This window comes from Strigops habroptila, chromosome Z (genome assembly GCF_004027225.2).
Source record: "Strigops habroptila isolate Jane chromosome Z, bStrHab1.2.pri, whole genome shotgun sequence".
NCBI lineage: Eukaryota > Metazoa > Chordata > Aves > Psittaciformes > Psittacidae > Strigops > Strigops habroptila.
In genome coordinates this window covers 60,173,881-60,189,894 of record NC_044302.2, presented here as the reverse complement: position 1 = coordinate 60,189,894, position 16,014 = coordinate 60,173,881, and the positions used below count along the sequence as shown (strand labels likewise).

General features: G+C 43.1%; 1 protein-coding gene across 4 annotated transcripts in view; it reads left to right on the top strand.

The window, feature by feature from the left end:
• The first annotated feature begins 3,252 nt into the window (after positions 1-3,252).
• LOC115619908 (BDNF/NT-3 growth factors receptor) overlaps positions 3,253-16,014 on the top strand; it is a 96,171-nt gene continuing 83,409 nt past the window's right edge. For 2 of the 4 annotated variants that reach the window (XM_030512907.1, XM_030512909.1), the window contains exon 1: positions 3,253-4,066. In XM_030512907.1, coding sequence (XP_030368767.1) covers positions 3,858-4,066 — 209 coding nt within the window. In that variant the 5' untranslated portion in view covers positions 3,253-3,857. The remainder of the gene's footprint in view (positions 4,067-16,014) is intronic. The other 2 variants (XM_030512910.1, XM_030512908.1) reach the window with 1 other exon arrangement.

Sequence of the window (16,014 nt, the reverse complement as noted above, 5' to 3'; positions counted from 1 at the left end):
CTCTGCAGTATAATGTCTTCTTCCCCCACCTAAATAACAGTACTCTCACAGGGATTCTTTGAGGCTTCCATCCCTTTTCCAGAAATCCATGTTCACACCTTTTCAGATATTTGCTATAATCTCTATGCTACGATATAAAGATACTTTGTGTGAAGTGTGTGAGTTTAAGTTTCAGCAAGATCAAACTCAATTTCAGGACAGTAATTTCAAGAAAACGCTTCGAGTATTTCAGCATCTTCAGGTTTTTCTTCTAAGATATTCAGATGAATGTGCTTTCACAACTTCATGTCAGTGAAAAAAATGGGCAAATAAATGTGTATTGCAAGAGGACAGAATCCCTGGGAGGTCATTAATTTGTTTCCACCCGCCTAAGGCAAATCTGACTCTACGTCACCTGCTCTGGAGAGGCTCACCTCACCTGCTCTAAGGCGGCTCTATTGCTCAAGATTCCAGTAGTCTCCAAGGTGATACATTTGTCATGCTTAAGTGTCCTCTCTGTACAAAGGTTTTCATGATGTCAAACATGAATCTTCCTTGCTGTAAATCAAGAGCATTACTTACTGTCCTATCCCACAGACAAGGAAAAAAATTATTATCTGTCCCTTTTCATACCCTTTTACATATTTCAGGAGTGTTATTGCACTTCCCTGAAGCCCTTCATGCACTGAAGAAAGACAGGTCTTTCAATCTTAAGAATTCATATTTTCTGGCCCTCTCATCACACTCTATAGCTTAGTCATAGTTTCATCATTGTCCTAGTTCTACCACCTTCAGCATGATGATTGCTCTTACAGCATTATCAGAAAGCTACTTATCTCTAGTGGTTTAGTTGTGGCTCTCTTTTAAGTAATGGTTCACAGGAAGTATTTGAGTATTTGAAGTTGTTTTCTACTTTCGTTAATCTGTGTGAAGAATCATAGAAGAATGGTGTTACCTTTATAAATAAAACTTATCTACGTAGAAATGAAGTCACAACTTACTACAGCAATTCTTTGAACAGCTATCCTTCTGTAAATCTAGAATTAAAACACTCAAAGCATCTAGCTGTGCCTACTGAAAGAGCTGCTGTTTCCCTCAGTAGGTCAGCAATGATATTTCTTGGTAGACCATTCCCTAGCTTTCATTTTGGCAACTTTGGTGGCCTTAGCATACTACACTTCCAGTTTATCAGCCTCCTACATTCTCTACCTAATCCATATTGATAAAATGCTAATTTTATGACATTTAACAGGATTTGGTATTAACAGAATTTGGTATTTCACCAACATGTTTTCACACCTGGTCATTTTTGCACTGTCACAGAAAACCCATGTGAGTAAGCCCCAGCCCTTCTAAGACATGATTACTGTACAACTCAGCAACACTCTTGTGAGAAATATATTTGAGTTGCAGAAAACACAAACAGACTTTTGCCACAACAGGTGATGATACCCCTTTCCGAGTGTGTGCTCTAGCATTATTTAACACTTAACCTGCAGTCCTTACAACTTCAAGGTCATACCTACAGAACTTTACTCTTCTAACACTACTGAAATATCTAATTAACAATGTTGGTCCAAGTGCATGGTTTTGTCTGAAACTTCTTTAACAACTTCTCAGTTACCCAGAATCAGAAAATAGAGACATGAGATGTATCTGCCTATATACGATTAGACATCTGTGAGCTCATTGTCATGAAATCACTGGGAGAATTATGATGAGTATTCGTTGCCTTAGAGAGCTTTGTCTTTGTGTTCATCAGGGGGAGAGAGAGAAAATTCAGCATATTTTTCAAAGTTGTAAGCGGATGTGGCTGGAGGACTGTATTACAGGATTTGCAGCAACTTAACAGGGTTTTGCTCTTCTGTCCTGCATCAAGGACCTTTCTCAAGGTTTTCTGAAAGTGGAATCATATTGCAGTTTATGCTATTAATTTTTCTGTCTTTTTCTCTTAAACGCTTTCCTCTAGAAAGTCATTTCATGAACTTTTTTATCTTGTTATCCTTCCATAAATATTTCTATTTTGAGAAATATTTTATTCTAAAGCCGTTAATGCCCCTTTTTACCAATTTTGTATTACTTGTAGACAAAATGACTTTCACTTGAACAGTATTTTTTATGGTACTTCCATTTTTTTATGCTGCTCTGTTATTTCTTAGGAGTCCCTTAATCTTCCTTGTGTTTTGTTTAGAAAGGACAAAGCACTGAACTTTGTAAAGAGGATATATATTCTGTGTTGAAGAAATGTATCTATGTAACAATTTTACTTACGTTTCCATTAAATTTTGTCTATGTCTGATAGCATGAACAACAATATTTTCAATTATGTCTTTTTATCTAGTCTTCGCCCATTGCCTTATAGTGTTTCAGCTAGGTACAGCTATGAGTTTCTTTTTTAATTCACTGTGTTTTACTCATTTCAAAGTACTCAGTTTGGGTAGTTAGATGAGTAAGGACCATCGCTGTCTTTGGGTATAGTGGTATAGACGCAAGTGAACACCCTGCCAATACAAAGCCAGAACTACCTGCCATTTACCAGGACAGAAGCGGCAAAGGATGAACACTGTCATTAGGTCCAGTTCCCCAGATCAGCTGCTCTTTGCACCTGCGAATATGATACACATCTGTCAGCCACGCTAGCCTCAGCCTCGGTGCACGGAAGTGGTAACTTCTTGCTCCCTCGCCCAGGCTCGTGGCAGCGCACTGGTCCATAGGGTCATAGGGACCGCGGTGCACGGCGGCGGCGGGACGCGCGGTGGCGCCTGCGGAGCGCCCATAGCCCGACTCTGCGGCAGGCTCCGCGCATCGGCATCACTGCGGAAAACCCGCACCCGGGGGGTGGCGGAGGGGAAGACAACACGTCTCCGGCAGCGGAGCCGTGCCGGGAAGGGCAAGGCGTTTCGAGGGGAGCGGTTCAGGGTCCGTCGCCTCTCGGGGCTCTCGCAACAGCCGCGTTTATCCCGCGATGGGGAGGTCTCGCCTTTGCGGGGACGCCCAGCGTCCCTCGGCGAGGTTGCCCGGCGGAGCGCACAGCCCGCATCGGCGGCGGGGCGCGCGCGCGCGCGAGCGTGTGTGTGAGCGCGTCTGAAGGCTCAGGCGCAGAGTGCCTATTGGTATCTGCTCTCCGTCACCCTCCCTTCGCTCCCCCTCCCTCCGCCCTTGTTGCTTTTGTCTTTCTTTTTTTTTTCTCTCCCCCCACCCCCCCCCCCCTTTTTTTTTTTTTCTGATTTCAGGCTCGTTTTGTGGAGTTTCTGCCCCTCTCTGCGTCAGCCCCACGTCACTTTGCCGGCAGCTCCCTGGCTTGGGCTGGAGCAGGAGCCGGGGCTGCTTTATTATCAGCTGGAAGGAGGAGGCGACGGTGCGTAAAGAGGCGAGCACGGCTCTCCGAGCCCCGCCGACGCTGCCGAGGGCTGTGCCTCCCTCTTTCCCTCCTTCCCTACCTCCGGTGGGCAGCGGCCGCCCGAGCCCTCGCAGGTAGCAGCGCAGCCTCCGCCACCTGCCCCCGCCGCTTCGCGGGTTTTGCAGCATCATCGGGAGCCGCCAAGGGGACAAGGCGGTGCCGCTGTCCGCCCGCCCGCGGGGCCGGAGGCAGGTGCCGCGCCGCGCCGGCGGCTCCTTCGCCCCTCTCCGCCCCAGCCCCGCCGCAGCGTCCGGCCCCAGCTCCCGCCGCCTCCCGGAGTCCTCGGGTCGGGCAGCGGCGCGGGGCGGCTGTGGCTGCGGCAGCGGCTGCGGCGCGCCCATGTGAGCCCCAGCCGCGGGGAGCCCGCCCGAGGCGCGGAAGGCTGCGCACCCTCCGGGCGTGCGCCTCGGCAGCGGCGGCGGCAGCGGCGGGAGCAGGAGAAGGCCGTCGGGGCAGCGCTGGAGTGAGCGGGGTCGGCATGGTGTCCTGGCGGCGGAGGCCGGGGCCCGGCCTTGCGCGGCTGTGGGGCTTGTGCTGCCTCGTGCTGGGCTGCTGGCGGGGCGCGCTGGGCTGCCCCGCGTCCTGCCGCTGCAGCTCCTGGCGGATCTGGTGCGCGGAGCCGGCGCCGGGCATCGCCTCCTTCCCCGTGCCGCAGGAGAGCGCCGACGGCGACAATGTCACCGAGATGTGAGTACGGTCTGGCCCGAGAACGGGGGCTGGCGGGACGGGGCGTCCGGGGGACGCTGCGGGAGGGAGCGGCAGGGAACTCAGCCGTGCCGAAAGGCAACTTGCTCCGCGGGCAGATGAGGTGGCAGGGAGCCTGAGAGCCTGGTGTGATTTAATTGGAGCGAGACTTCACAGAGATTCCGCTGCCAGCCCACTGAAGATGATGAATCCTAATTGCCCGCGATGCGGTTCCCGGCGAGCGGGACGGGCGGCGCGGCGGAAGGTCGGCGCGGAGGTCCCGCGGGGCAGCCGGGGAACCGGACGGCTAGCTGGGGTCCGGCACCGGCCGGGGGGTGCGCACCGCCCAGACCTCACTTTGCGGCCGCGGCTGATCTAGAAGGGGGCTTTATTTTATTCATTCTTTTACTTCAGCTCCTTCGGTTTATTCCTGCGAACCGAGAGTTTTGGAGGGTGGCTCCCTCCCGCCGTCCCTCGCGATCTCTCCTGTACGCTTTTTCTGTTAAAAAAATCCCCACAGTCAACCAACCAAAAAGAAAGGAACAGAAAGGAGACGATGCGGCAGATTTTGGTGGAAGGGACAGCAAACTATCTTCCCCACAGGCACGCAAGCCTTCTTTGCCCTTCTCAGTAAGGTGGCTGGAAGGAGAAATACTAAGTCTGCGGAGGAATGAGCATTATGCTGTCTCCAGCAAGTGCGGGAGGATTAGGAAACCCTTACTAATAGTGAAGAAGCTGCAGAAAGTTGTCGTTTGGTTTTTTTTTCTTTCTCCCTTACCCATGTGTTGCTTCCATCCTCATTTGCTTGCAGATGATATTCGGTGAGAGAGTTCTGTAGCTTTGCTTCTGAAATCCTGCATCGTTTCACAGCTCTCTGCTCCGTGGCATCCACAGATGCTGCCAGAGAAAAGCTGCAAAGGCTCTTGATGAGCAAAAAATTTTGGGTACTGGACTTGCATATGATAGATATGGGGAAAAAAACCTTCTCAAGGTGTTACGTCCATCTCTGTATTTTCCAGTCCCTGTTGTTTCTGGGTTGTTTTCCATGACACTTAATGAGTATTCTTATCAGAATACTTCCCCCCAAATCTATACAGATTTACATATACTATTTGCATTCTCCATCCTTCTCCTTTTCAGTTTCCTTTAGAAATAATATACTGTGAAATAATGTGTGATTTTAGATTAAACTGTGGCCTTTGGGCTACCTTTCAGCAGTTTGCTGAAGTCAGTTTGCTGCATTCCCCCATGTGTGTTTGGGGAAAAAGCTGGAGACAGTAATTTCTACTACTTATACATGGCTTACCTTTGATAGACTTTCAGGACCTGTGGTAAAGAAACAGACTTGCTGTTACAGCAGTTACTGTTTCAGATGTGTGTTTAATATTTGGTGTATTGCTGCACTAGGAAAAGAAAAAATTGCTTTGAGCTATGCATCTCTGCTCATCTTCATAGGCTTTGCTGGCGCTATTTTCCTGTATGTTCAATTTGGAGGTAAAAAAGCAATCCCGCTCTAGAATTTAACTCTGTTTAAAAGGCCAGAGGAAGAAACACACATGGAAATATGTATTCCAGCCATGATCAACCTAAAGCGTGTCTAGTCATTTTGCACTGATGCTTTTGGTTTTCATCTTCCTGTGTTTTTTGAGCATCACTGTCTTTACATTTCTTTTCAGTTTTTACTGTATCATTCTGTGACATTGCACGTTGTTGTGTTTGGTGATCTAAAAATAATTTTGAGTCATGGATTTCTCAGGAGATGCTGTTGCACATATTTAGGATGGTCTTTCATGCGTACTTTTAACATAAAACACAGAGGCTCTTTAATTAGTTTATAGGCATAAATTAAAAATTGGACTGCAGTAGCTGTCACATTACTTCATTGTGGGAGCTCAGTAAACATTAAGTATGTAGGGAAGCACTTATAATACGGTAGATACAGATTGTGGAAACATTCTAGCTAAGAAACAAGTTTAAGAGACCAGGGCATTGCATTTTACTTAGCAAGCTTCAGGCCCGATTTTTTGTTATGTGCTTTGTAGATAGAGGAGCACAGTTCCATTGGTCTCCGGTAAAATCACTCTTGGTATAAGTAAGAGAAGAGGAAAAGACACTTAATTTCTAGTAATTTATTCTCATGTATTTCCTGAGTTCTGTTGAAAGCAATCCTTCATTTGTTGCTCACGACCTGCTCCTCATGGGAGTGAATCCCACAGTCCAAGGCAAAACATTGACAGGCACCCAGGGCATGTGGGCTTAGTCCAGATCCTCACTGGGGCCACATGCACTGGAGTGTTAGGATAACTGCATGGTTAGGGAAGGCATGTGAAACCCACGATGGTGCAGAGGCTTGACTCTGGGCCAGGTGGATAGCACCCAGCAGGCGGGATGTAAATGGGCAGTGAGGGTTTCTCCCTTCCTTCGAGAGGTGGGAGAGAAAGCTGGTGTGGTGCTGGTAGGAGTAACGGAGCTGTGGTCCCACACATTGAGTAGCTTCCACCACTTGGCACCCTGGTGCTTCAGCTCTGTTTTGACCTGTAGGTAAATTGCAGCTTAAAGCTGAATAAACACTTGCCTCCCAGTCCAGCTATTTCTTGATTCCTGGATGGATCCTGCACCCAAATCTACCAAGAGCAGTGGAAAGACACTCAGAGCACTTCTGCATCAGCCCTGTGACGGCCAGCTGATGAAACTTGGTGTGGGAGGGCATAAGAGTATTTATGCCTGGTGCTTTTCTTAGTCATCTTCCTTACCTTTTCCTTCACTAGTTGTTCTTGCGTAGTTTTCTATTCAGATGAATAAAAGATAGATTTTGAAAATTCTGTCTTTAACAAGATTTTAGGTTCGTACAATTGGCTTTCCTTATCTGGAAAGCACGTGCCAGTGCTAAAATCGCTTATCATAACAGAGCTTAATGGTAATAATTGTTTGGTAGTTTTGATATTATTAGAGAGAAATTGAACTCCAGAGTGAGATCCTGCATTAAAATTGTGGTATCAGTCATTCAAGCTCACGTTGATCTTGCATTAAGAGCCAAGGACCAAGAGTGGTGAGAGCAAAATGAGTATGTAAGTATCGTTAAATTCATGCCGTGTAGGCACAATAGCAAATAAGTAGTCCTTGGTGAAAAAAATACTAATCGGATAGTAAATGAATAATGTTTAAAGTCATCAGGACTTCTTGTAAAAGGATGATTTAATATTTTCTCATTAAGTAAAATGTATTGTTAGTATATCACAGTGTATATCACTCTTCAAAGACTTTGATTTCAGCGTGTCTTCCTGCAGTGCAAGTATATTCCTGGCCTAGTTTCACAGTTCTGATATCAAGTCATTAATATGTTGACTTAGGATTATTCAGGTGAATGGGATTTGAAATTAATTGGTGTATTTCAGGAAGAACTGATTGCCAACAAAATAGTAGGTGACTTTTAAGCTCTTGCCTATTAAAGGAGAGGTGATTGTGTATTGCGTACATTTCAAAACCACAAAATAAATTTCTATTGCAGCTATATAAAGCACTCTAGAATTGTTAATAAGTAAGACAGGATAAGTAATTTATGGAGTAAATTATTTAACAAGTCATGTGAGCTTGTGCTAAAAAAAAAAAAAGCATGTTTAAATTCATATGGAGCTCAGAGCTGTTGTTATTTTGGGTCTTTTTCATTTTAGATTTCTAGGCTCTTGTAGATTTAATATAATATAAAACTGTCTACAAGGCTCCTCTAGCCCTCAGCCCCTTCTTCCTCAAAACAGCTTTTGGCTGTGCAGGATTGCATGGTTTGGCTGGATTGAAAAGTTATTTCTGGTGATTTAGAATTGTGTAATAAAACACGAGGCATCAGGCTACAAATTATAAAAGGGGTTTTGGACAGTGGTGATATAATAGCTGCTTTTGGGAATTCGTCTTTTTTATCTTCCTTTAAAGATCTGGGTAATTGGTTAAGGTGAGCTGAAAGTATACTTTACAAAAGTCAGTTTTGTAATTTCTAGGGTCTAAAAATACTCCAAATATCACAAAGCATTGGGTTTTGTGTATACTGGCATTATTTTTTCTGGTTTTTTGCTCCCAGAAACCTGTCTTGTTTCAGTCGTTGACCTTCCAGTTGATGAGGACTGATGGGACTCCTTGGGGTCTCCACTGGGACTGACTCCAGCAGGCTGAGGCAAAACAGCTCATGCTGGAGAAGGGCAGCATCCTTCAGGAGGTGCTCATGGCTGGGCTGCCAAAACACTGCCTCTCCCTCTATGCGTTTGGTCACTCAAGAGTTTTGAGAGAGGTTTGGGATTTATATGCTAAAATGAAAACGATTTCTATGAATTAAAGGATTTGGTCTTGAATACGTTGTTTTCAAGAAACTTCCACTTCTTTCCATACTAATGAGAAAACGGAGGGCCCAGCAGGCTAGCCTGAGATATCTTTAGGCTGGCATTTTCCAGATTTCTCAGGTTCTATTTTTTCTTCATTATTTTTATGCTGACAGTGTAAGGGAGAAGTAGCTTAGCAAGATTTTAGATGCCCTGTAACTGTAAAGCAAAAACCTGTACATAACTAAACAAGGCTCTTATTTTGAATTTCATTTTAAAGTAAGAGGGACCTCCCTCACTGGATTGCAGTTCCCTTTCTTTGATGTTTGTCATCTGTCACTGCGTGAATGTCTAACAATATGTTAATGAAGGTGGCCATCCAAATACCCTTGCCCAAGCTTGATGATTGTAGCAGGTAATGAAGAATAATAAAAGCTGAAAAATGGATCAGAGAACTCTAAAACTGTCTCAATGTTTTATTTATGTTAAATGTATATTAAGCTTACATCTGCAAAAACCTCTCTTTGAAAACTGTCCTTTAAAAAATGAAGCACTGGTTGTATAAATCCATTGATTTACATATATTTCAAATGGAGAAATAAATTCATAGAGGTTTGAAAGCCTGCACTGCCTGGAATGGGAATATGCTTTTTTACTGGACACTTTGTGTTTGCCAAGATCTCTTCATCCAGATGTATGTAAGCACATAGCTGCTGTTAAAATCAAATATAAAAGGGGTGCACCTTAACTCCTGTTTGATTGTCACCCTATATTTTCAGAAAATGCAAAAAGCAAACCGAACTACCCCCTGAGTTAAAACATGCATAGGGAGATCCTGCTTTTTACGTAGGTACTATTAACCATAACATTGCACAGTCATAATGGACTTGTGGGAAAGGAGCCATGCCAAGGAAATTCTGTTGTGAATATGCATATTTTTTTTTTTTATTTTCTTGGAAGAAAATTACCTATGGTGAGTTTGATCATCAACAGACATTACAGCTGAAACAAAAATATATTAGTACCAATTCAGCTATTCCTGTTCCTGGCTTGTGTCGTCATTGGTAGGATATACTCTTGAAGATCAGATTTCAGGTCAATATTCTTTGGTTCCTAGACAAGGCCTGAAGAAATGAGATTTTTTTTTTTTTTTTTGCAGAAGTAACAGAAAGTGGAACAAAGCAAGCTAAAGGCTCAGGGCACTTTCAGAAGCACTTAAAGAGATTGTAATCTCTGAATGGTGTGACTTGAACCAGCCTTTTGCTAAAGCAGCTGGTCCTGATCCAACAAGGTACTTAGGTTCCTTTTATTTCAGGGGGAAGCTGAGGCTGAGATTCTGGCCTTGTTAAAGGCAGTGACAAAACTGGCTGGAATTAGCGTTTCAGCAGGGTAGAGTAGTTTAGAGGACGTCTGTGAAGGATGAAAAGAACTTTGATTCAAGCATTGTCTTGTTTTAAATTTGGAAGAGAAGAGGCCTGTTGCTCTGTTATTTGATGTGTTTTTGACTTGCGTCTTGCATTTGCTCTCAAGTGTTTTTCTACTGTGTGAAGACTGAATATGTTGAGGCAAGAGGAAGTTGAGATCAAGTATTTTCGAGGGGTCTTTTACAAGGCTTTAGATAATTCTGTATTGAAATGAACCTACACCTCTGTGTACAAAACAGTAGAAGCTGCAGCCATTACAGAAGTTTGTGCTGGGTCCATAGAGGATATATGTCTCACTGTATATAGTTGTCTGATGTATAAATAAAAGAAGGGCAAAGCTTTAATTAAAGTTAGTCCATTGCTGAAACAGAAAAGCGATGAAACGGCAATGTTTCTGAGGTCCTTATGGAAGAGTCTGACAATGAGCTGTACTTTGAGCTGGGCAAGTCACCTATTTTTCCTCTTGGTTTGACAGTTGGGCCAAAAGACTTCCAGTTTTGGATTTAAATGAAATTATTTTTACCTTTTTTTTTATCCTAACCATATGTGTAAAAATAATTAAGGCTGTATTCAGCAGATATCTTGTGAAGCACGCGTGTCCCACATTGCACAGTCACGTGCAGTATTCCATATGAAGGGTGTATAGGACGTGACTTTTCCCGTTCTTCTGCAACAACTGTCTGATCTTCTGAATGCCAGACAGAACAGCGAGCATATGTGTATAAATCTTGTGCACATACTGGCCATGTCAGGCTTATTGGGCATAGATTGGGGGACTTTTCACAGCATGTGCTGTGGGTGTCATGTGCTGGACTTGCTAATCATGTCTGGGACTGTCCCAGGCCTCAGCATTTAAAATCTGGCAACTCCTCACAAACTGTGCAATGAAGGTGCTTAACTCAGCTGGCTGCTCTCTTGCCAGCAATGGAGAGCTCAGTTCTTCCAGGAAGTGATTCAGGAGGCTAAATTAGGTTCCTACTTCAAATTATCCGATGGAGACATCCCCTTCTCTCTCCACTGAGTGTAAGGAAACCCTGGGGACTTTGTCCACTGGGAGTGGAAAAAGCAAGACCTTCCTTTTAGTGAGCAGGGTCGAACTGTGGAGTAAGATGTTTTTGTGGTCTCAGATGCACAATTTCAGCAGCGCATGTGGTGAGCTGCTCTGCTTCAAGTAGAGCATGGGACTGAACAAAGGTCTTGCATGTCAAATCTCAACTACTGTCCTTTATGGTGTACGTGTGTGGGCTTTGCCTTGATTCTTCCCATCTGAGTCGCCTTACTTGTCATGGAGTATTTAAATGTGCTTTTGGGTCAGAGAGCAGGACAGTCTGTTTAGCTAAGCAACTGTGGCGCTTATTTGTGTAGCACGACAGCTGGTTCCTGCTTCTGCTCCACTGAGTGTTCAATTACAGCAAAAATTAGAACAGCATGAACAGGTAAAATCAAGACTGCCCTCTCTCAGGTTGCTTTATAGTATGGTATCTTCTGAGAGATGAGGTCACATTCCCTTAGGGAGAGGAAGGAATTGAACCTGGTACCCCTGGACGATGCTGGAGCATTTTTTCAGCCTTTTTTTTTTTTTTTTGTAAATCTGTGGTCTTCTACCTCACAGAGACACTTTTTTTTTTTTTTTTTTTTTTTTTTTTTAAGCAAGTGAATCTGTTTGGTGAATATGGGTCAAGTTCAGGAAGGTGAAACTCCCCCCCGCAGTGTGTGAATAGTCTTTTACATATTCATCTCCCACTTACTCCCCCCCTCCAGTCTTGCTTTTTCCTAATATTTAGAAACAGGTTTTGGACACATTATGCATACCATGATCCTTATCTGAGAAACACATACACTGTACTCTTCTGCTGAGGGCAGTTATATTAACTTCATGGTATTAAGCATATGCTGAAGTATTTACAGTTTAGAGTGGTAGCAATAGAAGTATCTTTTGAAGACTGAGTATTGCACACATACATAAAAGCCTAAACTTTTCAGGTTAGATTCAAATAAATTTACAAACATTTTGAATTGGCACAAATCCACATGACATCAAGGTAGCTAAATAGAAAAATACTGATGCTGGATACTCGTTCTGCACTAGACATCGCTGCAGATCCTGGACTATGTTTCTGTGCACCGACTGTGTTGTTGCCTGGAGCCTGTGCCGTCTGGGGTACATAGACCTAAGTGGCACAGCTGCAGAAAGAGATGCCGCTTGTCCTGGAGGGGGATGTGCATGGAGGAAAGACTCTGTCCTCTCTGCCCTGAACATTTCTCCCAGCCCTCCAGTGGCATTTGGGTCTGCATGGAGACAGGGCAGTTTTTCCTCTGTTTGCTTGGTGTGGTTGTATGCACAGTTGTCGTCAGCTGTAGAGCACTTCTGCATATTCTCACGACTTTTAATGGACAGTTTACTTTGAAGCAGTTTTGCTTTTCACAGGGGGTATTTGAAATGTAAGGTTTAGTCCTGACAGTTGGAGGTATCATTGAAATATTTGCTTGATGTTGTGTAATTGCAAGTGAATTCTTCATTCACTGTGCACATCCTGGAGTGGGGGGAATACTGCAAAGGTGTGTAGTTGGAGAAGTGCTGGAAGAAGGTGTGTGCAGTGGTCATGAAAACCACAGGGAGAAACAGGCTGGTGGATGAGAAAAATACTACTCTACTCATAAGCAGTGACAGGAACAATAGCTGTAAAGGTAAACGAAGAACTCTGTGGAAGTAGTGGTGGGTAAGGAGAAGGCAGCTTTGCAGAAATACTGAAAAAGTTTGAAGACTACTGTAGCAAAAGATGTCACCTTGTGAATAGGAACATGCAGGGTGAGAGTTTAGTTTGAAGGGGAAATGGTAGAGAAGATGATCTAAGGCTTGAAATGATGTTAAATTGGAAAACTAATGCGTACAAAAGAGTGTATTTTCCTTAAGTATAATAACAAAGACATCCACAAGTGGGTTTTTAAGTAAAGTTGATCTCACTCTAGAAGAGGCAATACATCTATGTCAGGCAGCAGAACAAACAGCAATAGAGAAACCTGAAAGACAGATACAGAATGCTAGTCTGGTGTGTACCACTGCAAGAGCGAGTTTCCCTAAAATCAAACTGGCTAAGAACAGGAACATGGAAAGTTATGGAAACAGTGGCAGCAATGTGGCAGTCAGCACAAGTATTAGAGATACTCTGGATACTAACAAATGTGCAGGAAGTTTAATAAACACATCATTATGCTAATATATGCAGTGCAAGTGAGAAACTACTTATATTAAGTGAAGAACAGGATTCCTCAAGTGAAGAGAAAGTGCTTTTTTTGGGAATGCTAATAGAAGAAGCTATAAATTCAAAAGATCAGCCAATTAAAATGAGAAATGGACTATATAGGATGGAAAACAGAATGGAAATAAATGTGATAAAAGAAAGTCAAATAGGGAACTATGAGGAGCACATAAACATGAAAGAGTGAAATGCCTTTGAAAGGCTTCAACAAAAAAGCATTTTAGTGCTGTTGAAATGCTCTCTGAAAAATGCATGGGTTAAATATAAACAGTAAGATTGGTCATGACATATAGAAGGTGTCGACCTGTTGTGGGCTTAGAAAATTGAGGTAAATGTCAAGAGTGGCAGTATCATGGAAAGTCAAAAATACAACCCATAACCCTTTTGGAATGCTTCAGTAACAATGCGAAGTTGTATTCATGTATGTCTTCCATTAAAAGCAAGATGCGTCTTGGAGAAGACACAGTGGTCAAGGCTACACGAGATGCTTCACAGGTCTTGGCAAAGAGAATAGGAAATCAATTGTGAACCATGGCAGAAGATGGTGTCATTTGAAGAATGGAAAAACATCTACCAATTGAGTTCTCTGTGTAATAATTGCAGAGAAAAAGGGTAGATATTATGACCATATGGAGACTCTCAAGACTTAAATAAAAACACAAGAAGGAAAATTTTTGCTGGTTTATGGAAAAAGAATTATTCTTTGAGATGTCAGGAGTTAAATTATGCAGATAGTTTAATGCATTGACAGGGTATAGATGGATATTCTTGAATAGATGTCTTCAAGTTTTGCAGTTTCGCTCCGTCATATGGAAGTATTACCTTTTGATCTGTATTTGGCATGGGGCATGCACTGTGTTTGGCATGTACTGCATGCAGTGAACAGGACAGTGGACAGTATAGCAGGTATGGACATACGTCTTGATCCAGTGAGTATCAGAGCAGATTGAACAGAGTATTTGATGTTCCAAGAGCCAGTAATTTTAAACTGAATAAAGCCAGGAATTAATGTCAAGCAGTGGCAAGAATGTATGTCAGGGGAAGGCCAACCTGAGAGAATTTCAGAGGGAATTTCTTACACTGAATCAAAGAATCATGTAATACTGAACATGTCAAAACCTGGAGCTAGGAAAAAGACTTAAAATGTCACAAAGCATACGGATACATGTCTACAAGTGCTCATCTAACTCTGAAGGATGTGTAACTCACTTAAGATATCCCTTCCACACAGTCACTGCCTGAGCATGGGTACCTGTGAAGAAGAGAATTCAAAGATTTTGACATCAACCAAGGTGCTTTAATGTTTTGATTCACTGAGGGACCCAAAAAGATTCACATAAAGGATGGTTAGGAGCAGTCTTACTGATGTTTTGCCATTCTCATTTGCATCAATGCCAACGACAGCTACAGAGGTGGTGGATGCAATTGGTGAAAAAGAGAGTGGTTGTGTTACTGGTCTTTGAAGAATCACCACACTAAGTGGTTCTGTAGGAGAAAGAGATGTCACATATATTGGTTTGTATTTATTAATTCCTTTGAGGTGCTCTTTCTTTCTTACAAGCCAAATAATAGTAAAGAAGATTAGTCTTATCTCTGCTTTCTGTCAAGAACTGATAAAAAGCCACATTCACTGTTCTCCTTTTATGTTATTTTATGCGGTTTTTAGTCTATATATTATGAAAGGACTGTACAGGAGTTTAAGCCTCTTCGTAACAGTCTGCAAGGATGATTTCTTACATAATGAATAAAATGTGTGTTGTAGATAAGTATAAGGTTGGTAATTAAAACTTATCTTTTTGAATAAATAGGTTATTGTCTGGCCAGTTGATACTTCTTTCTGACTATATTCAAGGAGTATCAACATTTCCAAAATACCACTGCTAAGGAAACACTAGACTGTAGCTGTCAGTTGTCCTCTGGAGAAATGTCAAAAATTGATGTCTTGGTGGAATATCAAATGTATGAACTTCATGGAGCTCAAGGGGGAGGACAGGTTTCCAAAAGGAGAAAATACTCAAATAAGCTTTGCATGCATTTTTGAAAAGTAATTCTGAAGGTGGAGCTCATCAAGGGCATGGATCTTAAATCTGGAAAGCTGCATGAAATGTCTTGAGAGTTTGCTTGATTTGGTAGTCTGCTATTTGAAGAGAACAGAGCAAACACCTTGAGGCCAAACCAGAAATGTAAGTAAGCCCAGGGGTGCATTATGTTTTGTTTTCCTTGCCTCTAAATGTAGTAACTGTTTCCTTAAACTCTGCATTGCACACATATTCATTTTTTTTTGCTTTTGCCTTCATGTTTGCATACTGTAAAGAGGGAACTAAGGTTGGCTGGCAAATCGTGGGCTTTCCATTTCCCAGGGAGTTGCAGTCATAAGCAAGAGTGTGGATCTGCTCCTGCAATACCATAACAGGACTGGGATCTCCGCTGAATGCGTGCTTTCTCCTGCTTCAAGCTGGTGGGTTGGCACTAATTGTTCAGGGTGATGGCTTTGGAGAAGCAATTTGCAATGGCAACTTTGTACTACTAATGGGATAATCATAGAATATTGGCACAGAGCAGAATGTCTGAGCCCCACAGTGTCTTGGCAGTTCATTCAGCCACACATCAAGAACAGGGAATTCTAGAAGGTAACTGTGATCTGTGACCTTGACCATGAGATGAGTTCCAGATCGCCCTGAACAGCACATTCGCTGAATGTGCAGTAAAAGATTTGCTCAAAAAATGGGTGTGCCTGTGGCTGTAAAGAAAGATCCCCGAGTTAATTATGTCAGCTGCAGAACTGCTATGCTGCACGTGGAGAGCTACCTCCTGTAGTCTTTTCTGACTCATGCTTAAATACTCTAAATGGGAGGAAAAAAATACCCTGAAGGATGACTTAAGGAGCCTGTGATAGTGGCAATCAGTTTTTCACTCTTTGTGAAATACAGAGTGATTCACGGTTTAAAAAAACAATACCA